The sequence below is a fragment of the Lactuca serriola genome, chromosome 8 (genome assembly GCF_051521515.1).
Source record: "Lactuca serriola cultivar US96UC23 chromosome 8, Lser_US96UC23_V15, whole genome shotgun sequence".
NCBI classification, from domain to species: domain Eukaryota; kingdom Viridiplantae; phylum Streptophyta; class Magnoliopsida; order Asterales; family Asteraceae; genus Lactuca; species Lactuca serriola.
In genome coordinates, this window is record NC_136415.1 from 64,900,014 (window position 1) to 64,912,465 (window position 12,452).

The 12,452-nt window shown below is 29.5% G+C and overlaps 1 protein-coding gene across 1 annotated transcript; it reads left to right on the forward strand.

Moving 5' to 3' along the window:
* Positions 1 to 8,469: 8,469 nt before the first annotated feature.
* On the forward strand, positions 8,470 to 9,074 carry LOC145066959 (uncharacterized). Its single transcript, XM_079014195.1, has 2 exons — positions 8,470 to 8,599; positions 8,689 to 9,074. The coding sequence occupies exons 1-2, from the start codon at positions 8,470 to 8,472 to the stop codon at positions 9,072 to 9,074; spliced, it is 516 nt and encodes a 171-aa protein (XP_078870321.1).
* Positions 9,075 to 12,452: the final 3,378 nt, after the last annotated feature.

The window sequence follows — 12,452 nt, forward strand, 5'->3', positions numbered from 1 at the left end:
ACCATTCATATCAAACCAATAATAAAATAAACAAAATGAAGTAGGGTCATAATCAACACGATGCTCCAACAAAAGTATAGGGCGGTGATTGGGAATCTTTTTTTTCCAAGACAAGGCCCAAAAGATGAGGAAAAGAGAGCAAAAAACCATCTATGACCAGATCTATCAAGTTTGATAAACATAGATCCCTATTTTCACTCAAGTAAATCGAGGTCCACCTAAAGGAATATCAACAAGATCAAGATGCCAAATAAAATCATTAAATACTCTCATAGAAGCCTGACTAAATTGTGATCTGAATCTCTCTGATTCATCCCGAACTTCATTAAAATCACTCATAATAACACTCTCCCTCGAAAAAGAAGAAATAATATGAGAAATGTCATCTCAAAGTTGTCTTTTGTAGTTAATTCCTTGTGAAGCATATACTACAATAAACAACATATCTAGAGTCGAAAACCCCCAAACCGCCTCAATAGCAATGAACCAAGTGGAAAAAAATGTTTCTGAGAAATGCTAACTGGATCCCAAATAGCAAGAATATCACCCGAATCACCACAGGAAGGAGAGAAAACGTGTATAAAAGAGACATTGCCCCAAAATGATCTAACTATAGCTAAGTTAATGTCTTCCATCATCGTTTCTTGAATCAGTAGTAAATTAACTTTATGAAAATAACATAGTTTTCTAATCCAACTTCTCTTATCCAAAGAACCTGCACCCCTTGAATATCAATTGAAAGACAATTCATATAACTTTTTTCCTCTCAGTGTGACCTTCTATTGTTTCTTTTAAATGATCAAAACACTCATCCATATTATAATCTAACGTTTCTCCCAATTTCACAGTTTTTAATTCATTTAAAAATGAAATATTATTAAAGAACCTTCTGATGCACTTTGGTTACCACCCTTAAAAGAATGACATTGTTTTGAAAATTTTAGTGGATGATAAAGGTCCTCCTCAGAAATATTAATACCGGACATTGTAACGAATCCTCCTAAACATGGGATGAACACCAGGACGAACATTAGAAAATTGGGCAGAAAAACATATCCTTTAGTTGTCAAATAGATTAAATTCGTTGCAGTGTGGTCAAAATTTTGTTGATCAACATCAAGCGGAGAAAACAATCGGCTACCCCACAAAACAGGGCTGCTACGACGATTCTGATACTTAGGTTATTTGATTTGGTTTATTTAGTTTTTGGTTAATTTGGCATGGTTAAACGAATTGTCAGAACTTTATTTGGTTTGATTTTAGTTAAATATTTTATATTTTTCTTAAACCGAATATACATATATATATATATATATATATATATATATATATATATATATATATATATATATATATATATCATATCTGGATTTTTATAAATTAACATTTTATTTTTAAATTTAAAAATTAGCTACCAAGATTTTTTATTAAACGAATTACTTGGTAACCAATAATTAAAGCTATTTTATATTAATGTTGTACATTTTATTAAATTTTATACAAACAAACAAATAAATATTAATAAGATAAAAGTTTATTATGTTGTCCAAGTAAAATTTTATTTGGTTTAAAAGGTAAACCAAAACAAAATAATCTAAAACTGATTCAACCGAACATTATTTGGTTTGGTTACAATCAATTTTAAGATGTCAAAAAAACTACATATTAATCGATCTGATTAAACCAAATGAATAACACCCTTTACGCTCTATCGTCTTCAACACCAGCCACCCTACACGTTGTCGTCTCACATTGTAACGTCATAAATTTTCAACCAAATAAACAACCTCAAAACCAACTTTTCAAAAGTGCATAAAAATCTATTTATTCAAAAGTCATAAAACAATGTTGGCCTAGTAGATTGTTATTATGGTTTTGAATGTTGATATGTTGTAGTGATCTATTAAGATCTACATGATTATCTATTTACTGTTATATGTTTTATATGTTGCATATGTCGACACAGTGCGGTTTGGGTTGAGACTTCACTGCTATCTGCGTAAGCCAACATACCTGGGCATTCCAGTCCAATAACTTTCGGCCAAGGGTAATCCAACCCGATGGTTGTGGCCCGAGGGTAATCTAGTCTGATGAATGTAGACCCAACATGCATGTTTGTATATGATCTATTACGTGGGGTATTTTGGGGAGACCCACAAAGCTCTGGCTTACGGTTTATGTGTGATGTTTTAGGTACTTCATAGGATCGGGGCAAAGCGAAAGCGTGATCGTACACATCCTCCCGTTTTTATGAGATTTGATTTTGGGGATACTTTGATTTGTGATTTTAACTTTTGGAAATTAAGTTTTGTAAACATTTATGGTTTTTTGTTGATTTTGAAAAATGAAAATTTTACCTTAATTTTTGGGATGTTATAGTTTGGTAGTTTAATAAAAATTGATTGTAGATTAGTTTTGGGGTTTATTTAGTGGTAAGTTTTTGTTTGAATTGTAAACTTTAAAATGACATTTCAAGACGACAACAAAATTCCTAAAGATTTTGGACCAAACAGAATGGACAACAAAGGCACACCTCACTCGACGTACTGGCATCCGGATCGGCATGTTATGGTCCTTGCCTAAGTATATCCATGTAGGACCACTGGCAAGGGGCCCAAGTTGTTTGGGTTTCAGTTCGCCAACTCCAACTTATGGAAGACCATGTTTCTCTTCAAATGACATTGCATGTATGATGGAAGCCCACCACCCGCATCTTGGTGTATCCGATAAGTTCTGTGATGAGCGTATGTGGCGATGCTTCATCTTGTTATTCGGTGTAATTTTATTTCCGAATTTTATTTTTTATATATTATAACTTAGTTTTTTTTCTTTTTGAGAATTTATTCTTTTTATTAATTTAAATATTTCTTATTACTGAATAAATAGTTATTTAAGATCATGTATTAATTTTATATATTTAAATGGATGGTTTTGGTTATTATTTTGTTGAGATGAAACAAATAAAAAATAAGTTTAATTTAAATTTGTTTTATTTAAAACTTCAACTAAAATCATTTTAGAAGTTTTAGAAATTATTTTAAAATTTAATCAGATGTTAACAAATATATTGTATATTCGCAGTTTGTTTGTAACACTAAATTTTGTTGATTATGATAAAAACAAAATTTTCAAATCTCGTTAGATTTAAAACTTACCATCCGGGAGTTGGAAAAAACTTTTAGATGCAGTTTGGACTATTTTCATATATAAACCACTAGTTTATAACCTGTGGGAACCACGGTTATAAAATCAATTAACCTTTAATAGTTAAAATTTAAAATTATTAATAACTTATTTTTAATAAATTATTAATTAAGAGGTTTTTTTAGTTATATAAAATTAAAAATTATAATCATTGATTTAAATAAATATGTAAAATGATATCACTTTATAATTTATATTAATTTTATTTTAATTTTTATTCTAATGTTGTTAATTTAATGCTAATTAGAATGGGAAATTTAAAATTTGAAATTTGAAATGGAAAATCAATATGTTAACAAATGGTATGCATTAATTATAAGACATAATAAGGTGAAACATGACAAAAAAAAATTGCATTAATTATGAGGCTTAATATGGTGACACATGTCAAAAGTAGATTAAAAACTACTCTTTTATTAGAATAGAGATATGTCATCTTAAGATGAAATTTACAGCTTTAGTATTACCCAAGGTTGTAAAAGTTGTTAAATAGTAATAAATCGGCCGTCTAGCGATTAGGGATTAATCAGTCCAGTTGGAATTAATAAACGATTAATTGGAGACCCTAAATTGTAAATTCGTTAAATTTAAAAAAATTACTAATAAAATAACAAAGTTGGTAAATACCGCTAATATCATAACAAAATAAATTAATATGATTAATACAAGATTAATCATTTATCAAATAATTTATGTTAAGATAAAACTTCTTCAAGATCTTAAAAATTCACCACCTTCTACAGTTTTACACATTGTCTAGACAGAAATTAATCGATAGCAATGTTTTGAAAAACCATTTTTTAGTTGAACCGGTATGGTTACCGATTTCTGGTTTAACTGGTTCAACTGACGGATCAACCGGTTTCTATAATTTTCATTTTTTCCTTATTTTCCTATATATATATATATATATATATATATATATATATATATATATATATATATATATATATATATAAATCATGAATTTGACGTTTACAAGTTAAAACATAAAAAATATACAAAAAAAAGTTATAGATCAATCCTCTATATATATATATATATATATATATATATATATATATATATATATATATATATATATATATATATTAAATTTGACGTTTACAAGTTAAAACATACAAAATATACAAAAAAAAGTTATAAATTAATCCAAATACATTAAAATAACACATAACAATAAGTTTTAGTGTTTTATATCAATTTATATACGTCAAAAAGAAAATAAAGTATAATATCGAAACAAAATATAGTTTTAGATGTATACAAATACATCAAAAAACTTTATAACACTTACCATATGTTTTTATTTTGAGAAAATTAAATAGATTTGAAAAAAATCACTACAGTTCATTATGCAAATAGTTCTTGTCCATGTGTTTTTATTTAGTTTAACCGGTTCAACCGGTTTTTTCTGAAAACCGGTTGATTCAATCTGATTCAAAAATCGACGTAAAACCGATGATAATTGAACCGTTCCCTTCCCTGGTTTCCGGTCCAACCGGTTTGACCAGCCGGTTCAAACCGGTTTTTAAAGCATTGATCGATAGGCATCTTGTAGTTGGTCAGATAATACATAAGGACTAATTAGAAATTAATCAAGGTGTAGTCCGAATTTTTAAAGCATTAATTTTACTTAGTAAAGAAATTCATATGTTCCAATTTGGACGGTTTAATTGTCTCCATAATCATACCTAATCATGTGGAAGATGTTTGGATTTAATGTATCACATATAGTTGATGTGCCACTTAAATTTATGATTTACCATTTATCGTTGTGTGTATGATCAAATGGGTATAAGAGTAACACATTGATGTGCTTAGCGTAATTAAGGGTGCGTTTAGTTCCGGAAAAATTGGCTGTTTTTCGGAAAAAATTTCCAAGAAAAATGAGAAATTTGAAAACACGTTTAGTTTGTCTATTTTTCTAAATTCTTCACAGAAAATGAAAATTTTCTGTTTTCTAAAATTACAAAGAAATTGGAAATTTTTGAAAAATCAATAATCATTGTTTTCTATATTTTTTTATTTCTAAAATATAAACACACATACTCTCATCCAATCCACCTCTACCTATCCTCACCTTAATACCCACAACTCACCCACCTCTACCTACCTACCCACCCACCCCCCCCCCCCACACACACACCCCTCACCCCCACAAAAACACACATACACACCCATCCACAAACACCCACCCCCACCCCCCAAACACACACACGCACACACCCATCCACAAACACACACACACACACACCCTACCCAAACCTATCTCATACCTACCCACCCCACCCCATACCCACCCTACGCCAACCTACTCTGCAGATATAAATTAATGCATTAAACTTAGCCCAAAACATCATGTTAAAATGCACCATCAAATGATTTGGCAACCATGGATTATTAATCTGAGATAGACATGAATTATCGATGCTCCATTGCTACAACCCAAGTTCTTGGCCCATGGCCCAATTGTTGTGATTCATGTGCGTCCAAGTGCATATCACTCTACAACCCAAGTTCTCACATATCGATCGTAATTCCTTCCATTCGCCGCCTCCATGTCTCCATAGCAGCTCCTTTCAACGACAACAGCTCCCCTTTCCGACAAACATCCCTTTTTTTGCGTCTGTTTCTGTGCTCGTTATTGCAAAAAAACAAATTCAGGTAAATTTAATTCTATTTGTAGCTTAATCGATGTATTTAATGGTTATGATTTCGCATTTTGTTGGTGTTGACGAGAATCAATTCTTACATATCGATCTCAGATTCTTTCCCGTCGTTGCCTCCATGTCTCCGTAGCAGCTAGTCTCAACGACAGCAACTCCCATCTCCGACAATCATCCCCTTTCTCGTCCCCTTCTCTGCATCGCAGAGCTCGTTCTTGCCAATAAAAACCCAAGTAATAATCAATGCATCCAATCGTTCTATTTGATGGTTTTCTTTCACTTTTATTGGTGGTGACGAAATCAGTTGATTCTTGCCCTATTTTCAGTTTATGGATTGATTTCTTGATATCATATAAAACCTCGATCTAAATTATAGATATCTATGCCAATTTGAGTATAATACATTTTAAACTTATCCCTCAATATTGCTTCAATTTCATGTCTGTATATGTAGATATTAATGCAAGTGTGTGTATCTCTTTGTGTGTAAATCTGTCTATGTATGTATCATTCTCCTAATTTATCTCTAAAATAAATGGCCTATACTGCAACTCTGTTTTATGATTTGATCCCTTATATTACTGTACATGTTCTTAGATTCAATTTTAATATAACCTCTATTCATTTTATAGTCTGAGTTAATTATGCATTGTAATCACAAAACTCCTAATTAGTTTGGTTACTCTGTTAGATTTAAAATCGTATTAGTGTGTTTAGTTTTAAATAAATTTGGTTATATATAGATGGGTGGGCACAGTGGGGATGCAATGGAGTGGACAGAAGCTTGTGAGAAATATTTCTTAGAGATTTTAGAGGAAAGGGTCAAGAGAGATCCTAATGGGGCTCCAATATTCAAAGGAACTGATTGGACACAAATGGATGAACATATTTTTATGAAATTTGCTTTAAGATATGGTCCCGAGAAGGTGAAAGCAAAATAACACCGCCTTAAATATGTTCATCTAAAGTTTAGTGAATTGATTAACCATACTGGAGTCACATGGGATGTTGTTTCTGGAAAAGTGTTTGCTAATGATACTGTTTGGGATGAATTTTTTAAGGTATAAAATATCTTAAACCGAATTATTTTTATTGATGTTTGACTTATTTTGCTAACTAATAAAGTATTTTTATACCATATATTACAGCGAGATAAAGTTTTCAAATCGTTCAAGAAAAAGGGTTGTAAGATTTAATCCTTATTGAGTTTGGTCTTCAATAGTTCGATTGCTTCTGGTGCTTTTCATAATGCCACAACTTGTGCTCCTCAAACATCAGAAGAAGAGCATAGAATTGAGGATGAGTATCTAGAGGGTGGTAGTTTTGGTGAGAGTGAGTATAATGGGGGTAGTCGGAAGGGAAAGCGTATGTTGGAAGAGGAAATGGAGGGTTTACCAGGTTCAAGAAGAATGAAAAAAGGTCCTGGAAATTCCAAATATGATACCTTGTTGGACGCATTTTCAGAATCAATAGTCGCTAGAAAGGAAAGAGATTTTGCAAGATCAGAACATTATAAGTCAAAGTATGGTGATGTAACAAGCTCATTGACCGAGGAATACTCAATTAGTGATTGTATGACGACTTTAGAAGCTACACCTGGTGATGGTGCAAGATCTTATACTAAAGCATTGTCCTTCTTTCCTGATATTAATTGGAGAAAAATGTTCCTAATGATGTCTGAGAATAGGAGGAAACAATGGATTGATAGTTTAGATGAGTAGTTGTTTTAGAATTTAGGGATGTCATATAAACATATTACACAAGTTTATGTTTTGATGTTTATGTATAAATTTGATGTCATTTTGTGGAACATTTTGATGATATGTATGGAACTTGATGTGTGATTTTACTTTTTTTGTGTTATTTTACTTGATGGGCATTAAATTCAATGGTTTATGGTGCAGATAAAGTGTCCCAATGTCATATTCATCGGATAGTAGCTCTTACTCAGATGATGACAATGTTGAGTTGGATGATATGATGATGATTGCTTTCTTAATAAAGAACAATAGGAATTTTATTGACCGAACTCCTTGTAGGACATCTATGCTAAGTGGAAAAGAATACATTCGAGAGATAATGTGCGGTAATCCTATCCAGTGTTATGGAGCAATTAGGATGAAGCCACATGTTTTTTTGAACTTGTGTGATAAACTAAAGATGATGAATTTATTGGAAGATCGAAGGGATGTTAGTGTAGAAGAAGGTTTGGCAATGAGTTTGTGGATTTTATGTCATGGAACAAGCCATAGAATGATTTAAGATCGTTTTCAACATTCTACGGAGACTATACATTATTGGTTTAAGTATGTGTTAAGAGCTTTGAAGGCATTTGCTCTTACAGTAGTTAAAACAACTAACAGAGGTGAAGTTCAACTAGAAATTCGAGCAGATTCGAGATGGTATCCATTCTTTAAGGTATTCATTGATCTCTTTGTTAACACTTATACATAAAACCTCTATCTCTCTAACATACATAATTTCAATGCAGAATTGTATCGGTGCTATTGATGGCACTCATGTAGCAGCTTGGGCTCCATTATCAAAATAAAAGTCATTTCGAGGAAGAAAAGTAGTGCTTGTTACACAAAATGTGATGGCGATTTGCTCCCATGATATGATGTTTACTTTTGTGTATGCCGGCTGGGAGGGAACAACAAATGACTCTCGTGTATTTTATGACGCTGTTATTAGACCCGAAAACAAATTTCCAATACCGACTGGTGGTAAGACTTCTCAACATTTCTTTACCTAATTTATTTAATCCAGTTTCTAAATACTCGACTTAAATATATATTTGCTTTATGTGGTGTAGATTATTTCTATGTTGTTAATGGTGGGTATACAAATCTAAAGGGGTTTTTAGCTCCATATCGTGGTGAGCGGTTTCATCGGTCTGATTGGCAAAGTGGTAATGGAGTTAGAGGAAAGAAAGAATTATACAACTTTGTACATTCATCTGTTCGGAATGTCATAGAGCGGGCATTTGGTGTTCTTAAAAAAAGATTTCACATTTTGAAATATATACCAAACTATCCGTTGAGACGCCAAATGTTGATCCCGCATGCATGTTGTGCACTGCATAATTATATACGGATGGAGGATAGGCAGACACTTTATTCATTACATATGGTGGTGAAAATTTTCAAGAACTCACAGAAGGCTTTAACGTGGTTCAAGAGGGTTTTCCTTTGGATATGACAGATCAAGATGAAATGATTCAAGTTAGAGATTCAATTGCTAACATGTTATGGGAAAGATATACACAATGTCGCCGAGGGTGTTCACAATATTGATAGCATTAAAATAGTAAAACTTGTCTTATTAAAATGCTCATTTTTATGTTAAATGATACATTGAATTTTATGTTGCTTCTTATATATTAAATGTATGTGTGGGTGGGGGTGATAGGTAGAAAGAATAAGGGTGGTAGGTAAGGTGGGGTTGGAGGTGGTGGTGGTGGGTAGGTAGGGGTCGGGTATGAGTTAGGGTAGAGTGGGGTGGGATAGGGTGGGGTGGGTGGGGTGGGATAGGGTGGGGGTGGGGTGGGTGGGTAGGGTAGGTAGGGGTGGGTGGGGTGGGGTTTGTGATATTAGTTAAAATAAAAAGAAATTTGAAAAGAAAACCGTTAGGAAAATGCACATCTAAACGCGTTTTCTAATTTTCTAAAACAGAAAATAAAAAATAAATAAGATTGAACTAAACTCGTTTTCTAAATTTTCCAATGAAAAATGAAAACGGAAAACGAAAACTGAAAATGGAAAACAGAAAACAGAAAATAAAAACTGTATTTTCGCAACTAAACGCAACCTAAGTTTTTTTCTTTTTTAAAAACAAAATAAAAAGATGATTAATCTGTAAATGATTAAAAGTCAATAACACTACAATTGAATTTTATTTTCTTTTGTACATGTCAACCAAAAAATACTTTTTTCTTATGGTTTCTTCTTGAGATGAATAAACTTAATGGTGGAAATTTTGTCGACTAGTATCGAACTTTTAGGATTATTTATAACCTTTTTAAAATAGTTTTTTTAATTCTTTTTACAGATTTTTTAAAAGTCTTTAATAACATTGTTACAACTATTTAAATAAAAAATACTACTTGTTATATTTATTTACAAAATAGTTATAACTTTTTAAATATTTTTTAATTTAAATTTTTAAACTTGGTTTATAACTTTTTCATTTTTTTTATATTCACATATAGCTGCTTTTAAAAAAAATGTAGTTTATAAATATTTAAAAAAAAGTACAATTTTTATTCATTTCTACTGAAACTTTTAGATTTTTTTAGAAATTTTAATACAAAGTTTTAAACTAGTTTTATATTTCTTTTTTAAAATTATTTTTACAATCACATACTACTTATACTTAATGAAAGCAATATTAAAAGTTATAAAAATTATAATCAAAGATATTAAAAATCTATTAAACGTTTTGAAAATGGTTAAAAAAAGTTTAAATAGATTTTTATGAAAGTTATAAAGATAATGAAAATATAAAAAGCAAAAATTAGTGAGAAAAAATTAAAACATTTACAAAATATTTAGTTTAAAAACAATTGTATAATAGTTGTATGGAAATATAATATAAAAAAGCTTTAAATATTATCCAAGTTTAAAACATTGTAAAAGGATTTAAAAAAACCTTTAAAAATTAAGAAAAAATCTTTAAAAGGGTCGTAACAATTTCTAAAAAAGTTTTATAAAACCAAATTTGAGATGAATTCTTAATAAAATTTAATGCTCAAACCAAATTTGTGACAAAATTCAAAACCTAAACCAAAAGTACAAAATTAAAAGGAAAATGAATAGCACGTAATATATATATATATATATATATATATATATATATATATATATATATATATATATATATATATATATATATATATATATATATATATATATATAGGGTGAGGTTCAATAGAAAACAATAATTAACCAATGAATCAATCGTTTTTTCAACTTTTAGAACTTATTTTTTATCAAAAAAAAAAAACTAAAAATACAGAAATTCCTAATTTTTTATCCTTTTTCCAATGATATAAAATTCGAATTTTTTTTACGTCAAATTCACAATGTGAATCTTCGAAAATTCACAACGTGAATCCGGATTCACACGGTGAATCCGAAAAATAATTTTCACATTCACAATGTTAATATATGAATTTAAATATTTTTAGATTTTTTTTCGACAAAGAATAAGCTCTAGAAATTGAAAAACAGATTTGGTTTCTTGAAGAACCCATAATTATGGCTCTCTATTTTATATATATATATATATATATATATATATATATATATATATATATATATATATATATATATATATATATATATATATATATAACATGAATTGATTTTCATTTTCAAAAATAAAATGCATTTTTGTCAATTTAAAGATCTTTTTGAAAAATGTTTTTTCCTAAATTCAATGGTAATCGTCAAAATTAATATACGAAAATGATGTTGGTCTAAAGCTGTGTAAGATCATTTTCAATCTTATCTCTTTGTTTTTCAATAAGTTAGAAATGAATGAATGGATCTTTAACCTAATAGTATAAATAGGTGTCATTCAGTAACGTTAAGAGTTTTAGTCTTGTAGACGAAATATATAGATTTAGGAATAGACCATTTAAAATAAACAAAAAAAAAGTTAGAAATGAAACCAATTTATAAACGACTGATTGTGAATTTATTTTAAAGCTAGGTTCTAATCTCATTAGCCCGTCTATATAAGATGCATGTTTACCGACACCGCTTCATAAATGAGTTGTACAATGTATATACTCAAAATGTAAGCATGATTTTGTTCACACATTATCTTACACATACATGTATGAAGCACAAAAGACGATTGTCGTGTTATTTTCAATAAACGTTTGTTATGAATTACTATCAAAGTGACATAATACAATATGCTTATAGACTTTACCTGTTACAATACATGCACCTACACTTCACAAAATTATTAGAAGAATTTAACAAAAAATATTTAAATTTTATTTAAAGTTGACTAATCTATATATATATATATATATATATATATATATATATATATATATATATATATATATATATATATATATATATATATCATACAGATTAGTCAACTTTAATTTATCGAAACAAAGCTATAATTTTTAAATAAGGGGGCTTACACCTATGTCTATTTTTCGCAAAGTTCTATTGATTTTTAGCTAAATTAACAACTCTAAATTAAAAACAATAACATTAGCAAGTTTAAATAAGGGGGCTTACACCAATGTCTATTTTTCGCAAAGTTCTATTGATTTTTAGCTAAATTAACAACTCTAAATTAAAAACAATAACATTAGCAAGTTAATAATTAAATAATAGGTTAATATATATATATATATATATATATATATATATATATATATATATATATATATATATATATATATAGGAATGAGTTCTATGGAAAACAAATAACTAGGGCAACATCTACCGGAACCAATAATCATATGACACGTGTCCGTTTCTTTCTTCACAAGTAATGTATTGTGGAAGTTATTATGGAAGTGATGTGTTGTCATGTTTTCATTGGTTC

Coding starts and splice junctions, on each gene's coding strand:
- LOC145066959 (XM_079014195.1), top strand. CDS start 8,470: ATGGCGATTTGCTCCCATGATATGATGTTTACTTTTGTGTATGCCGGC. Junction 8,600..8,688: donor ATTTCCAATACCGACTGGTG/GTAAGACTTCTC, acceptor TATGTGGTGTAG/ATTATTTCTATGTTGTTAAT.